General features: G+C 27.2%; 1 protein-coding gene across 2 annotated transcripts in view; it reads left to right on the forward strand.

Annotated features, from left to right (window-relative positions):
• The window catches only part of LOC111039819 (ATP-binding cassette sub-family G member 4-like), a 44,662-nt gene extending 26,399 nt beyond the window's left edge, over window positions 1-18,263 (forward strand). For both annotated transcript variants that reach the window (XM_022323461.1, XM_022323460.1), the window contains exons 2-11: window positions 5,395-5,523; window positions 10,035-10,152; window positions 10,227-10,416; window positions 10,485-10,630; window positions 11,662-11,900; window positions 11,997-12,232; window positions 12,319-12,487; window positions 12,563-12,663; window positions 13,328-13,483; window positions 17,394-18,263. In XM_022323461.1, the coding sequence (XP_022179153.1) occupies window positions 5,409-5,523; window positions 10,035-10,152; window positions 10,227-10,416; window positions 10,485-10,630; window positions 11,662-11,900; window positions 11,997-12,232; window positions 12,319-12,487; window positions 12,563-12,663; window positions 13,328-13,483; window positions 17,394-17,813 (1,890 nt within the window). In that variant the 5' untranslated portion in view covers window positions 5,395-5,408 and the 3' untranslated portion in view covers window positions 17,814-18,263. The remainder of the gene's footprint in view (window positions 1-5,394; window positions 5,524-10,034; window positions 10,153-10,226; window positions 10,417-10,484; window positions 10,631-11,661; window positions 11,901-11,996; window positions 12,233-12,318; window positions 12,488-12,562; window positions 12,664-13,327; window positions 13,484-17,393) is intronic.
• The last annotated feature ends 3,519 nt before the right edge of the window (window positions 18,264-21,782 follow it).

The raw sequence follows: 21,782 nt of genomic DNA on the forward strand, positions 1-21,782 counted from the left end.
TATATATATATATATGCCAAAAGTCAACTTTGGCAGTCGTCAGTCGTCACACGTTCACACCGTAGTTAGTCAAGTCCGTATAATAAACCTATATATGACATAATATCATGTACAATGTGCGCCCGAAAATAATATTATTTATAGGTTTTAAAATCGAAACGCTACGCACGTGCTTCTGTAGGTTTCGTTTTTTTTTTTTGATTCAACAATTCATCGTTCATGCATAACATCGCTGGGCATTTATTTGGCTCTCGTTTGACTACATAAAAAAAAATGATTTTACCATAAGTCATATAATTACTGTCGTCTATCTAGTATCGGTAGGTAGGCAAAAAATGTCATACATAATATTATTTTTCAAGCTATAAATGGTAAAAATTACAAAAATATAATATACAAACAATAAAACACACAGTGGGCTACATAATAATGATTCATTAGTGATGCTCATTGTATTTGAAGTATTAATATAGTATTAATCTAATAACTAAAAAATAAATAAATACTAGACTAGTATAATTATTGAAAAACCAATGTTGATAATTGTGTCATATTGTCAAAACAATTGGGAGTAGGTAATTAGAAATAACTACCTAATATATGGTTATTATTTATTATTATTCCCTATAGAAAATGATAAAAGTCAGCTTATGAAATATAATTGTGTGGAAAACTTAAAAATTCTGAATGTTATTGAATGTTATTTTTAGAACGTTTAAATTTTAAATACATCATTTTATACTGAAAAATTGACAGTTCTTTTTTTAATCAAATATTATGCATTAAAAAAAAACATGTCTTTGCGGAATTCTCGTCATATACGCTATGTGAACAGTGTAAACACTTGAATGTATTAGTTTGAGACATAAATAAAAATTAAAAAATATATGATAATATACCAGTTCTTAATTTTTTTTTTTCTAAATCAAAAACGGGTTTTACGATTTACCTATACCATAACAATACAAAAACTGACTTCGGATAGATACGAGTATTTAGCATAAGATAAAAACCTGTTGGTTATGAATTTATGATATTTTAAATAACATATCAAAGAAAGTAAAGAATGTATAAAATAAAAAAATGTAATGTTTACACTATTTTGAATGAATAATTTTAGCAGTTACCTATTGTAGTATTGTTTATTTTAATAAATGTCTAAAATACTAAAAACAAATGTATGACAGTAACCCGGAATTGATTATTGGGTGCCAAAGTTAAATAAATGAAAAAGAATAATAATTGGGCATAAGACTAAGCCCATTACTATAGTTTGTGAATTAGTAAACAAAGTTTTATGAATCTACAAGTATTAAAATATGGTCAAAGTATCAACTGTAGGTCTACGCCTATATTATAATATTATCCTTGGTCACTGCAATTTTTGAAAACTACAATAATTGTTCGTAATAATATTATAATCAAATGAATTTACCTCAAATTATCAATAAGGTATCCAAATAATATCTAATATATCTAATTATACGGTTCTACAACTATGGGTCAAGGGTCAACTGAGAAATATATTTTTCAATTTATTTTAATAGAATTTACTGTTTTTGGAATTATATTTTTTTTTTCTTTGTTTTTTATTGGTCTTAAGCCCAGCAACTTAAGCCACTAGTTTTTAGTTCGAACACGTGTTTGTATATGTGTGACAATGATTGGTTGCTAAGAATCTCGGATGGGTGATCCATCTGGGAGCTAGCAACACCGGCCGGTACGCAACTGAGTGACAGACACCGCTCCACACCAAGCCATGCATTATATTTTAATCACTATGTATCTTAGTATCTATATATTTAAGTATATTGCATCATAATTGTGTTAATTCATGCTCAATAAATAAAAAAAAAACTTAATTGCTTTTTTTCATAATTGCAAGAGTATCCATAACCGACCGAGCTTGAAATATTATGATCAATATAGACTATTTCAAAAATGTCACACAAAATAAAATTACAATTTTTAAATGATTATTATTTGATTTATTTTCAATAACATTTGAAAATTTTTTTCATTGTCAAAAAAAAAATCCTTTCAACTTACCATTTTTAAGACACTCGTTTATTCAATAACATGTATTTCATAGTTGACGAGAACCAATATCGTTTTATTCGGCATTACGGAATAATTAGTGTATACAAGGTCTTGAATTAGATTTTTTATGTTTCCTGAATCTGAAAGTATAAGACGTACAGAGTCATACAGACGTATAGTATTATATTTTATTGGTTAACCTTATTGTTACACGCCTCTTGTTTACCTTCAATTGAAATTTGAACTAGAAATACGAGAAGCATTTTGGGTAGTAAAAAGAAGAGGTGAAAAATTAAAAATATATTGTTTTAAATTATAAATGAGGTACTTATTACATATATAATTATTAGTTATGTAATAATATTATACAGTATGCATATGCCATATTATGCTGCTAATAGGTACATCGTACCTTATTATTAGATAAATTATATGATTTTATAAATTATACAAAATAGAATCACATTTCGAAGAGTCTGTGATCGAAGTGAAATGAGTAAAGTTTGTGCGGCAGACTTATAAAAATCAAATTCAAGACATGTTGAAATAAACACATTTATAAAACACGTTGGTTAAAAAATAAATCTGAGCTGAGGGAAACCAAAAGACATTTACTAAAATATAATAAATTTACTGAGAACCGGACACTGTTTTATAATAGCTAAAGAAGATCCACCAATTTGTGAAACCTGTAGAGTATTGGTTAAATATAATAAGTATAGGTAGGTAGTGACAGATTTCCGACAATTCACAGATGACCTTAACATAATATAAGATAAAATACCCAACACTATTTGGATACGGCGCTACGACCAAATGCAGAAAATTACCAAACAATATTATTTTATTTAAAAGAAAAAAAAACCAAAATTGAAAAACATAATTTATTCAAAAGAAAAAAAACCAACAGGGGGTGGTTGTGTGCCAATTTTTGCCTCATAAGTCAATGATGTGTAAAAATAGTTATAAATAGATATTAAGTTCAAATATTTTGAAAATGAAATTCTGTAAAATATAATATATCTGCCTACGTAATGCCGTAATGGTGAATAGTTCTAAGTATCCTGACGATTAATATCTTTTGAATTTCAACAAATAAAAAAATAGTTTGAGGAGAAATCGTTATTTTATTTTAGAAAACCTAATTTCTACAACATTTGAAACGTAAAAAAAAACATTTTAGTATGTGGCTTTATTGTTAACTTATGAGGAATCTTGATTCACATTCAAGATTCTGGGAGCAGTAATATATGTATTGATTTTACAATAATGTGTATTTTTTTAAGTATTAAAATAAAATTGTTTAGATATTTAGACAAAATCTGAACTTTAAATAATTTTATAAAATTAACTGTGACTTAGTAATTATGGCATTTTTTTTATTGATGCACAGACAACTTATGACACCTAAACCTTGTATAACTTTTTCAAGCTTTTGATTCAAAAACATACGTCACTTTATTAAGATAGATTAAAAAATAGTAAAATAAAATAAAATATTTCATATATATATATGATTATATGAATATCTCAAAAAGGGCGAAAATATTAAAAAAATTATATGAAGTCTAGACAATTTTTATATGAATACTTATCATTTTTAGGTTCATAGAAAATCCAGTTCTATTCTTATCATTTTGTGGGTCTGCAAACCTGGACCTCCGTGACGACCTTGAACTATTTATACATTTTGAATTCGAAAAATAATCAAAATCTATTTTGTCAAAAACTGGTGTTAAATACAAAATATATACAATATTAAATACATTTACTGTTTTTTCATTATATTGTTTTAACTTTTTTAATCTAATAACTAATAACTTATAAATGTACAAAAAAAACTATAAACCAGTAAGAATATAAAGCCAAATTTTTAATTTCACCAATATGGAAAAGAAAAAGAAAATAATGATGGTTGCAAAGATTATACATTTGAAAGCAATTTTATTTACATTCGTAATTTACATGATAACAAAAATCAATATCGTTACAAACTATGTAGATTAATATCATTAATTAATGATAAATAATAATTTTATAGTGTCTTAAATGATTTTTTAGAAGTTTGTAATTTATAATAAAGATACTTAATATTATTATTCATATTCGAAAATCAAACTTTGTTTATTTTATGATTTACGTACAAGGTAGGAAAGGTAGGTGGGTACTTCATAAATATTATACTGCCTAAATATTAGTTTCGCTAGTTAAATTAATGTAATTACAAAATAGGTACCTAGGTATAGTAGTAAGTCAATAAATAACCGAACAACTATTCATGGACATAATAAAATTTAATTTGTCATAATATCTGTACCGCTGTGGCGTTGTAAGCTTCGTATAGTTTGTCAAACTATAGTTATAATAGTCAAAGCACAAATAAATAAGTTAAATTGTAGTCTTGATTTTCGAGTACCTATACAAATTGTAGACACATCACAGTTATAAATTTATAAGTCGATATATTTCTTGTTGAGTGTTGATTCAATTGTATAATAATTATTGTGAGAACTAGAAAATCGCAAAAAAAATTAAATGTAAAATGACAACTATTTACAAATTACCAACTGATTAGGTACAGTCAACGTAAAATGTGTAAATGGAAGTATTAATTAAAATCAGAGGGGATAGATTAAAATTACACGTCAGCTATTAATAGTTTAGTTTTACTAATTTAACCTGAGAAATTAAAACAGTTTGTAACCTATAATTAAAAATAATTTCTTGAAAACAAAATGCTTTTAAATATTGTTGTTCAACAGTCGTATATTTTTCTATTAATAGAATTATCTCCCATATGAGTATTAACTATAATTATATTTTTTAAACAATTATTTGCCATCACTTGTGCCTATATTATAGTATGTTAATATGCTATAGGTATTAGGTATATTATATAGTAAATATATGAATGTACGATACAACGAATCAACATTTTTTTTCTGTTATGACAAGGACGTCATTTTCAATTATCATTAATAATATTAACATAATAACATTCTATAGTGTCATCGTGATAATAATAATATGTACATCTTATTATAGTATCATCGTCATAATAATAATATATACATATTATAATATATTTATGGTTATTAATTGAAAACACAATCCATTTTTGAAATTGCGTATTAAAAAATTTGGTTGATTGATGAAAAACTAAATATTGATATAATATACGAAATTCGAATAGTTATCACAATGAATAATTTTTAAAATGCGTAATAAAATATATATATGTATATTTAATATTATGCTTTTAATGCTGATAATAATAATATTTGTATACTTAATTAATGATTATATTATATTATTTCAAACTACAATACCTAATAACATAATTTTATTTTTCAGATTCACTTTAAAAAATGGATCCACTTGACGATGTTGACAATTGTGAACCCCATCATCACCTGCTTAAAAGACCACCTGTAGATATCGAATTTTCAGACTTGACTTACAGTGTACCCCAAGGACGAAATGGTGAGAAATTAAAAAAATATACATTTTATTGACCTTTTTACTGTAATTATTTTTTTTTTTAATTATGACCTTATCAAAAAGTATTGTGTTTGTTACATAACAATATATTAAAAATTAAAATACCCACTTGAGACGATTATACAATGAGATAATTAATCAAACATTAAGCATATAATTTTCAAATTGTATATACATATTGTATATATATAAATTGTAAACATTTTAAATTGACACTAAATTGCTGTCGTTCATTTTTATTTTGCATTGCAATCCTTGTATCGATAAATTTAAGGAACAAATGTTTAACAATTAATAGACACTAGTTATTATATTATTACTATTTCGATAAAAGTATACAACCTATACAAATAAAAAATGTACCTATAGACGTAGATCATTAATAATAGTAATTTAAATAATATACGATTACCTATAGTGATTACGTCCTCCTATAGGTACTCGTCAGATAAATATTAATAATTTATTGTTTGTGACCTACCTGCTATGATGACATTTGAGAATAGTTTTTTATTTAATGACTTAATTATTATTCAATATGGTGGCAGTGTTTTTGGGCACTCTTATTTATTTACTCACCTCAGTATCGCATGATAATAGTGTATTGTCGTATTATTTATTATACATTTAAAAGCATTAGTAAACAATAACGTTCAAAAATTCGAAATTTTTCATAGTCGATTTCGAGTATCAAACAATTTACCATCCTTTTTTTTCTGTTGACGATGATTTTTTGATCACTTAATACTTAAAAATATTCACAGGTTCATAAGTACTACCACTTCATACGTCAGAAATTTTCTATAAACGGCCAATTCTAAAATAAAAGTACCTATTTATGTACCTATCTAAAACATGGTAAATAGTTAAGTGCCTTATAGAAAGAGCAAAATTTGCATTTAGTAGAACTAGTTTTGTGTTGATAACTTTAACATAAAAGTGAATTGACCTGTTATGAAACTTAAACGTTAAAACCACGTATGTACGTTAATATTTTACGATGTTTAAATTTTCAATCGCAGGTTATGACTTATGAGTAGCCATAGAGTAGGTATATGTAAAATATTTCAATTTAAAAATGCTCACAACTCATTTAAAATTTTAAATGTAGTAGAAACCTAAATTATAAACACAGATTGTTCTTATTGGGCGTCAATTCAATCTTATTTAAAACTAACAACAGGAAATTGGTTCTGTTGTACGCAAATTCGCCAGGAATGAAGTTTGCTTTTAAGACGAAGACAACACTTGTTGTCCTCTCAAACAATCAAATTAACGATAAGTACGTTATAAATTAAACACTATTAATTTACTAATACAAATTGCGTACCTAGTCCTTTCTCTTTTACACATGGGTACAAATTACAAAGAAAAAGTCCGTATGTCTTGACATATACTTAATTTATGAAACAAAAATAATAATAATTCAAAAATGTTTTTTAAACCATACTTGTTATTTTTAAGATACAAATTGTTATAAGTACATTATTTTCATATGTAACGATATACCTACATTACATACTTAATAACAAAGTAGTTCAAGTAAATTAATATTTATGATACATTGATAATATTACAAAATTTAGGCAATCAAATATTCCAATTTAAAGAAATACATTTGAGTCTTGAGATGACTGGGATTTTAATTTAATAACCTTATAATGGGTATTTATCTATACTTGATACTCACACACTTTCTTCATTTAATTCATTATTAAAAAGATGCCGGACAAAATGCTAGCAATGTCGTATAACATGTACCTAATTACTTCATCTCAAGACTACGAAATCAGTTAGTTTTTTTTCACTTCTGTTTTCTAGTAAAATTGTGTATAATATTATCTTATATAATGGGCGTATATGATTAAAAATAATGACGGTTGCAGATAAACAGTTTTAAGTAAATGTAACTTGCTCTGCAGATTCCCGAGGCTCTAAAAATTGCGAACACAGTTTTTATCTTTAGTGTTAAAGGACAGTGACCTCTTTAACGAAACTAGTTATTCGTTGCTAAATCGTATATACAGAGTGAACATCGCCAACCTATTCCTCAGTTATAAACGAACACCTTAGGTTTATGTATTTTTTAAATATGTAAAAGTCATTAAATTTTAATATTATTACAGTGATAAATTTATGACTTATCAATTATATATCAAACGAATTATTTACGAATATTATACTAAGTTGGTATAATACGATGTGTCAAAAATGTCTATACCTTAACTGTTATTTTAAGTTTGATTGTATTTTTTAGTTTTTTTTTATTGTTTTTGTTTAGTCTTTTGTGTTAGTGAGTCAATTTTCAAAATTGTATAGAGACATACAATTTAAAATTTCTTTTTTTTTGAAACACCATTATAAAAAAAAATTTGTTATATTTTCCTCAAGTGCAGTGTATTATAATATGCATATAGGATATACCATAATATATTAATATGTTAGCGACTCTAAATATGTATTTGACTCCCTCTTGGAGGGTCACGAACCTCCAAGTTGTGAATCGTGTTGCATTAATCAGAACTAGAGAATAACTACTGTGTATTACTAGAAAAAGCTATAAGTCATATACATACTATTTTTTTTTAAATTCTCGTTAGCAAGAATACGGGATCCACTGAGACACTCGTGTGGGGGCCCAGGAAAAGGACACTGTGATATACTTAATGACGTTTAGAAACTGATTAGTAAAATGCAACGTCTTAATAATATATAGGTATTTTCCTGAATTTTAAAATAAAATTTTTTTCTAAAATCTATTAACACGTGTACAACATTCTTTTAAATCATTTATATTGTATATTCAATTTTGTAACATAACCTTAACTGATCATTATTGCAGCCAAAGATGCATTAGATCAATAAAAAAAATATACCTATATAATGTTTATTGCTTACATTTACAAATTAATTATTCTAAGATATATATTTTTTTTTTTTGGTCATTGCAAAGGTGATATGCCGGATACAAAGTTCAAATCTAACCAATTTGAATGAATTAATTATACTGTTTTTTATCATCTATGTACGTACCTATTTGTGTTTTTTAATGTATAATTAATTAATAATTTTTTTTAAATAGAAAATTTAAATAGAAATTTTTTTTAAGAAATATATGATCTATAAAGTCTGTAACATAAATTGCAACATAAAAATTGTATTTTGTTTAATTTAAATTTAATGTGCCTGTAATTAATTAATATAATTATAGACTTAAAATGCATTATTATATACGTATATATAAAAAATTTTAATGTCGAGATTTAAAAATTGGCCAATTATGTCATTTTTAAAAATAATTCAGAAACATATAGGTATATATTATTATATAACAAAAAGTACATTATTTCGATTTACACTGTATGTTACGATATTTTGTACGTGTTTAAGTATAAACAATTAATATAACGTTAAGACATTATCTCCAATTCCCAAATGCAGTGGATAAAATCTAAGAAATACGTAAAATTGTAACAATACGTCATCTATGTACATAATAATATAATCCGATAGGAAACTCAAGGTTTATTTTAAGCAGAAGGCCAGTTGATCTTATTTGGTTCTATAATGTCAATACCAGAGGTATCCAGAAAAAAACAATTAAAAAATAATCATAATTTAATAGTGATTAACAAGTGATACATTGTTCAACTTGTTGCATAGTAGTTTTATAATTCTACATAGGATATAATATAATATACACTATTCCGGGTGATTCTATTATCATTAAATTCTTCATATGGTTTCGAATCATTAAAAACAATATTAAAAAATATATATTTTATAATATAATTTTTTATGAGTTACTTTTTTTGAATGTCAACACACAGTTTTAATTTTATATTCCAAAACAGAATATTTTTCTAAATATTTTAAAATCGAATTTAGAACGAGTAGTTTATGAGCTTTAAAGTATTTAAACTTCAGATGAACGGAGTGGAGTGGTATGTGGTAACCCCTCTTTATATACTTATAACTCATAGATAACTCATCTTAAATTCGATTCTTATGTATTGAAATACTCAGAAAGATTATAAAAGATAAAGATTATAAGGTTAACAAATATTTTAAAAATTTTCTTTCAAGAAAAACGCTGTTATGTAATGACTTGAAACCATGTAAAAATATTCTCAAAAACATCAATATTTTTTGAATATTTTGAATAATGAGTATTCTATGTTGAATGAATCACCCGGTATATACGATGTATGTATAATAAACCACTACAATATTGTTCCATTTAAAGTGATAATTAAACTAAACAAAAATGAAACATTTACATATGTAAAGGAATAGTTAAGATCAGATTTATTCATGTTTAAATATTCAATTGGTATTTTATTTACTTTATGTTATCTATATTCATAAGCCTTTAATACCTAAATATAATTGAAAAAACCTAGTTATTTTATATATATATATATTATAAAAATGTAAAAAATATAGTCTAAATACCTGAATATCGTATTACCTTTGTGTTTTTTCTCTAACAGGATCAAAAATTATTCTTCGAAGTGTAAGCGGTTTGTTCAGATCCGGTGAACTGACAGCGATACTCGGACCGTCTGGCGCTGGGAAAAGTACATTGATAAATGTATTAGCTGGTTATAGGTATTAATTTTTCCTCAAACATGTTTATTATTTTACATTTATAACTGTTATCAACACTACTTTGGGTTTGTTAGATGTGGTGATGCCCGAGGTTCCATCATGGTAAATAGCCGACCAAGAGAAATGAAATCATTTCGAAAAATGTGTCGTTACATAATGCAAGAAGACCTCTTGCAACCAGCACTTACAGTATTAGAGTCAATGGAAATAGCATCAGACTTAAAGCTGGGTTATACGATTTCCAAAGAAAACAAACTTGAATCTGTGAGAATAAAGCGATTACGAATGACCAAACAACACATTTTTTGCAATGATAATCATTATTTTTTTAGATCGAAGATATCCTACAAATGCTTCGACTTACTAAATCTAAACACACACTCATGGAGAATTTATCTGGCGGAGAAAGAAAACGATTGTCAATCGCTTTGGAGCTTGTTAACAATCCCCCTGTAATATTTTTGGAAGAACCTACGACGTAAGTGTTTTTATTTATTTTTCATATAGTAAGTATAATTACAATTATAGCGTTACATCAATCACTTTATTAAAACATCGTAGTCTATCAGATCTCGGTTAACCATAACCATAACTCCGTCATAATAATTCAATTTGATAGGTACCTATCATATATATATAGCCCCATAAAAAAAAATAATTTTCATTTTTATTTCAAGGATTCATACAAAATAAACTTTGATATCAGAAATGCATTCGTTATGTTTGTATACATTTTAAAATAAATAATTTTTCTTTTATTTCTTTTAATATAAAATATTATAAAAATCAATTAACGTATATCTTTGCATGTGACATAAATATTAAAATACGCTAAAATAAATATTCAGTAGGTGTACACACTTCAAGCGATTTTCCCTTGTACTAAATACATTTAAACGACCTGCAATTATTGTTCAGTACGTATGTGTAAAATATTGTTAAAGATCCAAGATTATTGAATAAAGATTTTAATTAATATAAATTTATTTAAAAAACAATTAAGTTTATAGATAAAAGTTAATATTTGTAAGTAATAAATAAAATATTTTTATAAAAACAATATTAAACGATATCAATTAATTAATGTTCACCCTACTCGAATATCTACATATAAGTGTACAAACGTATTTGATAGGTACCTAAATGCTGATAAATGGTTGCTGAATATAAACCGTCTAAAGTAGGTAGTTCGCACTTAATCGCACTGGAAAGAACTTTATCTGTGTCGTAGTGTTTCGATTTTTTTGATAGCACTACCCAATATTTTGTAATTATTAAATAAAAAAAAACCCAAAAAAACCTAATGTTCCCAAACCGATAACATGTATTGTATTTATGGTATCGAAATAATACAACGCTTAAAGCCCTTCTTTCACTTTTGTAATATTTTGATTATTTTTTCTATAAATACGGCGCAAGAAAAGTTGTCAACCGCGCCAACCAGCTTTTACAACCAAATTACGGGTAGTATGGCGTCCTTTTAAACAAATATTATTTTTTTTTTCCCAGTGGCTTAGACGACTTATCCAGTTCACAGTGCGTGTCATTACTTAAGGATCTTGCCTATGGTGGAAGAACGATCATATGTTCTATACACACACCCAGTGCAAAACTATTTGCAATGTTTGATCACATATATATAGTGGCCGAAGGACAGTGTATGTTTGCAGGAGTTGGCCAGGATATGGTTCCATACCTATCTACCGTAGGACTCAATTGCCCTAAACACTACAACCCGGCAGACTTTAGTAAGCATTAATGAGGATGATTATGAATGACAATGCTTTGCGATCAATAAATTGGTTTTAAAATCAAAAAAAATTGCCCTGTTGTGTTTCCTCTAGTGATCGAAGTTTGCAGTAGGGAATATGGAGATTATTCGGAAAAAATGTCAACAGCAGTAGACAACGGTAAATGTTTGAGGTGGTTCAAAGATAATTCTGAAACAAGGAAGCCAATTGTACGCCGAGCGTCACAGTACGACACTGTTTCCAATCATCTATACGATTTTTCTAGTACGGGATGGTCTCAATTTAACGTGCTCCTCAGGCGAATGATGATACAACATAAAAGAGACTATGTAAGAATCTTTAAAAAAATAAATAAATAAAAGAAACCATATGCGCTCTTGAAAAGTGGTTAACATTTTATATGATTTAATTTTAGACGTATTTATTGTTCAAACTGTTCATGTACACATTCATCGGCCTAGTAGTCGGTGGCATGTTTTTTCAATTTGGAAATGACGCTTCCATGACTATTTTCAACTATGGGTTTATATTTATTACAATCATCGTTTTTATGTATACACCACTTATGCCAGTATTGTTAAAATGTAAGTCTTATTGAGATTCATGATTTATTACACGATTTGTTTAATTTATAATAACGAAATATTATATAATTGCAGTTCCTACAGAAGTTCAACTTTTGAAACGGGAATACTTCAACCGTTGGTACGGGCTGAACGCTTATTTTTGTGCACTCACTTGCTCACAACTCCCGATGCAGGTAAAGAAAAACATTTTAGTATTACGAGTTATAACAACCATACTAACTAGCTGTCTTATACAAGATACTTTTTAAAAATATTCAAGTACAGATACTGATGCTAATTTGAAAATTATTCAAATAGTCAGCAAAAACAATATTTGAGTACAAATAAAAATACTTAAAAAAGTATATAATATAGAAACTTCTAAATAATTTCAAATTTTTTATAAAATATTTTTTTTTTACCTTATACATCAATTGAACCAATTTTCACGTGTTGCGTTAATTTTATACAGCATATTATATTAAATTATATCATATTTATACACTATATTTGGAAGAACATTCTCTAAGATACTCAACTGTCTTCTGTGACCAAGTATTTGATTATCGGTTGAGTACAATTCGCAGTAAAAACATATATATTACTATATAAGTACTCATATTCTTAATTTGTATTTTACTAGATCAAAATTAAAATAGAATGTATATAATAAAACTATAAACTAAAAATAACTATTGAAGTATTTGAAAATTAGTATTAGATTTTAAATACAGATATGTATTTCAAGAAAGTACTCAAGTACTTTACAAAACTGTATATTATACAATATTAGTATATTATTATTAAATCATATTTTTTTAAACATATTTACCCATTATCTTGTTATAAACTTTATAGATTATTCTATCGTCAATCTACATAGCGATAACTTACTTCTTGACAAACCAACCGTTGGAATGGGAACGAGGAATTAAATTTTCCGTCGTTTGTTTGATGGTGTCCTTGTCTTCAGAGAGTTTGGCGTACGCGATTTCTTCACAATTCAACGTTACGGTAAGTTCTTCGACACCTACAGTGCATTTCGGTACACTGGGTCATTTTTTATCATCACTTTATAACCAAATGGCACATTTTAGTTTAAAAATATGTAATATAAAAGTCGTGAAAATACAATATGTTAGGAGATTGCAAAAATATAAAACAAAATATTGGGGTCAACGTGAAAAATGTTAGATTAGTAATTAGAAAGTAGAAATACACGGGTAAATCACTACTCTGTATAATTATTATAGTACCTACCTACAGGTTTCAACTTTCAAGTGTGCCTCGGTATTTAGCAGTACCTAGCTACTAACTGGTCACTATAATAGTATAATAATAAATGTGTAAAATACTAGAATTTAATTTAAATTACTCTTTACAAAAGAAAGAGGTCCATGTTTAGCATTTACTTCTAAAAATAGTTTATGTTCATCACATTTATAATAATATTATAAGTATTTTCTTAATTCAGTGGGTTGAACAGATTTTTGCCAAACACATAACACATAAGTTAAAAGTTTATAACTTATAAATAAACACCAACAAACCGTAGATCGAGTAGGTTCGAGTTATGAAAATTGTTTAAATATTTTGAAAATCACACTATGTTTAGAAAATAATCATTTATGAAGTAATGAAAAGTTTAAATTCTCTAAGGCCAAAAAAATTATAAATAAAATATTATTATTATAATTTTATTAATATTTCTGAATCGCAACAAAATAACAAAATCCATTTTGTCAAAAACTAGAGTTACATAAATATTATGTTTTCCCATTGTGTTTTGTTAATTTTTACAATTATTAAGAAAAGTACTTGAATTTTTGGCTTCCGTAAGTATTAGATCAAATTTTCAACCAGGAACCACCATCAAAGTTGAAGATTGGAGTTAATTTTCTACTCCAGTCATGATTAATATTATTTAATAATAATTAAATTATAATTTATAAAAAATATCGAGCTACGGTTATTTATCTTACAGTACGATCAATCATATTTATAATATTTATAATATCATTAACATTTTCTTATTTTAATTACCCGACATTACGGTAACCTGTTTAACAAATGTACGAGACATTATTTATTTTCTAGTATTATAAGACGTCATTCGTCCTTCGTGAACAGTGTCTAGGTTTAGATACAGGGCGGAAATATATAGCTTACCTATTAGTACAGTCACACTAATTCACTATAATATAAATGGACCATGAGCAAAAATGAGTTCTAAGGTTCTATATAAAATATAAAATTAAATATTAAAAAGCGCTTTAAAATTAAAACAATAGCTAATTATTTAACAGATACTCAATGTGCGGGTTAAGTCGATTGTTATTTTTTCCATTTCGTGACACGTTTCAGTCAAAGTGGAATGTCGATAACGTATAAAAATAAAAAATAAAAACAAGTTTCGTGCAGCAATTATTTCAGAGGACTGCGTTTTCTTATACCATTGAGCACGTTACTAAAAACAACTGCTTCTAACATTTTTAATAATTTATACATTGAGCAGTTTAGTATACACATTAATTCAACGATAAACTATGAAATCTCTTGTTTGGGTATACGAACTATAAAGCAAAATATACAGAAATAATAATCTAATTAATTATGATTTAAAATAATTTGGAAAACTAACATGCATTATAATATACAAATCGGACGTCATTCTAAATAGTTTTATGATAAAATCAAAACTTAAATCATATATTTCGGAAAATTGAACATTGAATTCATATCTTTAAAATATACAAGTAGTTATTGATGTATGCCGTTACATTTTTTAAGCATGCTCATGGCTCACTCTACATTTATACTTAAATTATCCATACATTCGAATTCTAATTTTCGGAATTTTCAAATATTAAACAGTTTTAAATAGGCACTTGCGATTTTTTACCACTTAAGGATCATTCTGTAAGAAAAAACTTCTATTTTTGACTTTTAATTATTCAGCAGATAATTTTTTTTTTTATTTAGATATATTTATCTAAATCAAAATTCGAACGATAGCTTTTAAGTAACATAACTTTGAGTACTAAGGACAATATGTTTATTTTAATGACCAATATCAGTTAAGTAAATACAGTGGCTTTTGTGATTTTAAAATGTTAGTAATTAATAATTACCAACTATTGATCTATCAATTTAATTATTTTTTTTGAGAATGATTCAAGTGTAAAAAATATTACATCTTGTAGGTATTACATAACATTGTTTATATTTTTTTTAAACGATTTTCAAGGATTATTATTAGAGCTTCGATTTAGATGCATCTAAATAATTTGCAGTAAAAAGAAGGGAGGGATGTTCTCATTTGATAAACTGAAGTTTGTATCGCCACGTGAGTACGTGACACTCTTTAAGCAGTACCAAAAATATAGAGAATTTGAAAATATGATCTTTAAGTGTGTTTAAAAATTCTAAAAATCAGAATTTGATTAAGTGTACTAATAAATAAAAAAAATAGTGGGGAGGAATCACTCTGTATTAATAACCGTATAAATTTGATAAAATATTTACTTTTAATAAAATAAGGGAGTTCACTTCCCCCTCCAATCATCGCATGATATTATTATGTAGCTCACAATGTTAGTATAATAATAATAATATGTAACATATAATGCCTTTTGTAAGTCTTATCATTATACAACTGTGATTCTTGTTCTACGAGATAGTTTTGCAACTGGAATGTCCAATACGTCGTTTTACGAACTTCAAGTGTCATGTAGGTACCTATAGGTATTATATTGTACAAGACCCCTCTTCACATTCGTACACGTCGAGTAAAATATTTTCTCCGCTGATGAAATACTGTTTTTATATGCCACCTCTAATCCTGCCCCGTAATTAGTTATAACTATTATACCTAACTAATTCCTTTGCTTGTAATATTATATTAATATAGGTAATATTGCATTACATATTGGAACGCGCCCATCATTACTACCACTCATTAGTCATTATTTATAAGTTATAACTATTATACTATTAATTATTATTGTAGTGGGTATTTTACATCACTGCAATAGCTGCGCGAGACAGCACTATTATTAATTTAAATTGTAACTTCTATTTGTATGACGTCTTTCTGATAGTTTTCTGTAAAATATAATAATATTTCAAAAATTAAAATATAATCTAATCATTTTTATAATACTCAACATATTCAAACAAAAATTAAATTAAAAATATATTCTATCATATCATTATTATATGGGACGGGGAAACGTCACAAACTAACGCCCAACATAATTTTTATTAAAATGTGGATTTAAATTGTTGTCATAGCAATTACAATGAATTTTACAATAGTTATTATTTCTTTGGTTTACTCTACTTAATACCTTCCTATTTTTTTAATGGTTTGTTTATATTCCATCCTTACTATAATATCATGCTTATTATATGACTAGTTCAGTAGTGAGTACATGCTACACAGGTATGTACAATAAATTGTACAAATATACAATAAAATGTATTGTATTATTAATCGTACTATCGAATATTCACGTGGACTAGTGAAACTCGCCCAAACCCCAAAGTAAGATATTATCACAGATAATTATTTTTATTTTTATTTCCTGTTGCAACCTGTTGGTATTTCTATCAAAATAAGAATTTTAATAATACAAAAATTGCTTTTTGAAGTGACTAAATGTATGAAATATATTTTTGGGAAAAATTGAGTGAATATAAAATCTACATTCACTTACTAAGTAACATGTATTATACTTAAATATGTGCTAAGTTTAAATGGGGTTTGTGAGCTTTGCCCCTACGGATCTATAATTTCAATAATTTTGCACTTGGAACACGATTTTTAAACTGATGAATTGAACTCTTCTACTTACTTAATTTTTCAAAATTCGATTTCTCCTCACTTATAATATCACGTACACTTTATACCCTGTGCTTACAGAACAGCGTGTTCTTCGGACCGTGCGTGGCTTGCCCAATGATGCTGCTGGCGTCGTTCGGTCTGGGCTACGAGGAGCACGAGATACCCAGTATCATCAGGCTGGGCATGAACTTCAGTTACCTGCGGCACGGCGTCGAGGCGCTGGTCATGTCCGTATACGGCAACGGCCGCGGCCGGCTGGAGTGTCCTAAGAGCGAGGACTACTGCGATCTCCGGGACCCTGCGGCCCTGTTCAAGACGGTCGGCATGTCCGAAGTGACGTACTGGGGATCCATGAGTGCCCTGTGCTGCATGTTCCTCATGTTCAAGTTGGCTTCGTACGTGATGCTCCGGCGGAGGCTCAGCACCAAACAGTCGCTCCTGCTCAAGCTCGGTTTCGTCGGCCGCTTCATCAAGGCCAACTTCAATATTCCTCGCTGAACACCCTATAATATTTATATACATACGACTCTATGTATCATTATGTATATATATATTAGTAGTATGTACATAACGAATATTATGACTTGAAAATGAGACGTGACGGTGCGTGTATACAGGATGTTCGCCTCACAAGTCATAATATAAATACCAAACAGCATTTGTGATATACTTTTACTATACGATAACTATACTGTAAAAAATAATTATGAAATTTATGTTTATAATACGTCATCACTGTCCTAATAATAATGCAGGTACGTACATCATATAGGTACGATTTATCGACTTGAATCGTGTGATATTTATATATATATGACGTATCTATTAAATTATATTGTACATACGATGTTGGGAAATAGGAATGACCGATTTATATGCGTGTCATATTTATAGAAATAATTTTTAAAAATATAAATAAAAGTATTTTTTAATGATTTGAAACTTTAACTATGTATATAACTAATTCTATAATCGTGATATTCGTATTACGAGCGTTATACCTATACCTATGTATTATAATATGTGTCCAAAAACATAAGGGTAAATAAAATAAGTATACAGAAAAAGTTATGTTGTTGCAAAATAGGTACATGAGTCAACAAATTGTAAATTATAGGAATTTATGATCCAATAGTTTAGACTCATTTATTATGTCCCAGAAAGAGAATTATAGTTATTTATATTAATAACTAATAAGTATATTAATATAAATAACTGAGTTATAGAGTGTACCTGGTACACTGTACCCTGTTTTCGTGGACACTTAAGTTACAATATCCATCTTAAGATAGTACTGGCCAGCTGTCCCAGTCTAGCTTAAACTCGAGATTATCTAAAATTGGTTTAAAAATTTAACTGAGTTCAAAATTAGACATGATGTTTAATTGTAGTTTAAAATACGGATAGTTAAACTAGGTTTATCAAACCAGCCAGTGGCTTACATATCACCTTAATCTTTAAACCTATACCTATATAGTATGAGCTGCAGCGCTGCAGGTTTTTCCATAATGTACTATCAACAGGTAGGTACACGCGAGCGTCTGACGTACTTTGTTGCTGAGCTGTAACAATATAATAATTAATAATAGTAATAATAATACTTGGATGGTCGTTGAAAAATAAAATAAACCTATGCTACTCTACAGTGTGAATATATGGTACATGTATAGTAGAACCTTAATGTGCGAGTGAATAACTAATGTAGGTATACCTTGTAACAATGCTTATTCATGGTTTAAGATTACTATCGGATGGTTCTGCTGCAGTTAGATACTTTGGTCCCCAGGATGATGTTTTACAATTCGTTAACTTTATTAATGATGAAAACGTGCCAACTTAAAATATTATATCCGCGCGAGAGTTTACCAACAATATATATAAAAGAGTAGGTACGATGATTATGGTCGACTCAAATTGGTCAGAGGATAATTTTTCAACAATTTTAACGCATGCGAAAACAAAGAAATCGTATGGTTGATTGATTATAATATATAATTCATTATTACCGTACAAAATTGTATAATTTTATACTCAGGTATAAGTTAAAATAAACTGAATAATTAACAACTAAGGGAAAATAAAATATCTATAATTGTACACTTTTTACTCTTTTAGTATCAAGACAGTTGAAAAATATTATCAAGCCATCCAAATGATAAGTACCTACTAATTTGAAAAAAAAATTTGAATAATATATTGAATGGAGGTCCGAAAAGTTGGGTTCAATATTAAAATGGTTTGTGGTCTAGAAGGAAATATTTAAGTTTCTATAAAAAATCATATTAGTTATTTGGGTTATATAACTCAGAGTTGATAGATAACAAGTAATAAAAATATAAATAGATACTCGTACTTCAATAAAAAAAACCTTCTAAAATATATAACACGCTATAAGTATCTACCTACATTCTAACTAATAAATTGTTAGAAATAAACTTTTTAAATTACATTTGACGAAGCGAAGTGCATGTAAATATACATACGGCTAAAATAACTATTAATTATATTCAACATCATAGCTTGTCGGCTGACGTCAAATTTAATTCTGGTCTTAAATAATTTCTTAATATAATATATTATAATAGGAAATAATCAGCAGACACCTGCAATAGATAAATTATTCATATATGCATATATAACACATAGGTACCTAACTATAATAAAATAATATTCATATTCAATTATACATCTAGCTATTTGGTAACTATCGCTGGATTGACGAAGTGTGTGCTGAACATCATATAATATACCTATACTACTTAGGGCCTAGGTATATACATCAATCGCAATTACATCACTTGAACTGTCAGTGTAATCACCTCAACCGCAGTTTGTTTGACGTTCATATATCATTATTCCTCCACTCTAGCATGTACTATATATGGACGTTTCAAAGCAACTGTGACACTATATACCTATACAATTGTATGTACATAGCAAAAATACAAGCAATAGGCACGACGACCTAATGTTTTTTTAGGATGTAGAAAGGATAGAATGTTGTTTCACACACTGCCGAATCACAAGTATGAATTAGGTAGGTATACAAGATAGTTTCTTTTTGAATATATTGAGAAAACAATAATTGTAAATTACCAAAAAGAAAAACATTGAAAGTCATCTGCCTGTGTATAATATAGTAGGTGTCGATTTTACCTCGTCATTGAAAGATCGCGCAGTAATATATGGTGTTAAATTGGAATTCAATAATAAATCAATTGTCTATAACACTGGGTGATTAATTTATCATTGAACACTTATTATTCAAAAAAGTATAAATGTTTTTGAAAAAAACGACTAGAGTCGTTAACAACACTTTTAAAAAAATGTCAATATTTAAAAAAAAATGTTATCTTCAGATATTGTTGTAAGTTTTTACTTTTTTTAATGACAACATTTTAGATTCTGAATAGAGCGATGAATGTAATGATTTTACAATGATGTGTGTTTTTATATTTGTTTTTTTTTCGTGTCTGTCATCACGGTTTCGGGCAATAATTATTGTGCTTCAATTTTCTTCAACAGCAACTTTTCTGGTAGGAAAGTGAATCTAGTTGGTGCATTCGGGAGGTTAACATTTACAATTTATATTAGTTTTTAAAAGCAACAGGAAAAACAAACGAAAAATTAAGGAAAAATTGGAATTTTTATGCAAAACCAGATTTAAAAAAATCGATTTTGGTGTTTAGTGTAACTCTAACAAAAATGACCGTAGATACATGAATTTTTCACTGAAAAATTTGTTGATATTTTGTTGGTACACCATAAGATTTTCAAAATATTTTAACTTGTGTTGAACTATTTTACAGGCATATTCAGTTTTTGATTATTATTTGTTATTTTTTAAACTAAAGTCGATAAAAAATGTTCTCTAGTTCAAAAAACTTGTAAATGTAATACAAGGTTCCTCGTAAGTTGTTGTCCATGGAAATTAAAAAAAAAGTTGAGCTTCAATCCACTTTTTTATGAGCGTCTAAACTTAGAATTTTGATCAAATTCGTAAAATTCGCGAAAATAAGCAATTTATATTTAGTTAGAAATTTATAAAAAATTTTCTTTTTATATCTAAGATTTAAAAATTTAGTAAAAAATTACCTATAAGTCTGTCTACCTTTATCAAAAAAAAATGTTCTACCGGAAAGTCAAATTAAATTGTTATGAGCGTTTGAAGTCAAAAAGATAAAAAAATATTTTAAACTATAATTTCTTAATAAAAACGTTGTTTTGTAATTACTTGAAAGTTGAAACAATGGAAGAAATATGTTTTCAAAAACATTAATACATTTTGAAGAATTAGTGCCTTATGTATGAATCACCCGATGTATACAATGAAAAAGGATTCTGAGAGGAGGCAAACTGTAGCCTAAATTTCTAAGGATATTTTAATATTTTACCATTTATTTATATTGTAATTATTGTAGTACAATATTGGTTGAACTAATTTTTACTTAAATACAAATCGCATAC

This window comes from Myzus persicae, unplaced genomic scaffold, assembly GCF_001856785.1.
Source record: "Myzus persicae strain clone G006 unplaced genomic scaffold, MPER_G0061.0, whole genome shotgun sequence".
NCBI classification, from domain to species: Eukaryota; Metazoa; Arthropoda; class Insecta; order Hemiptera; family Aphididae; genus Myzus; species Myzus persicae.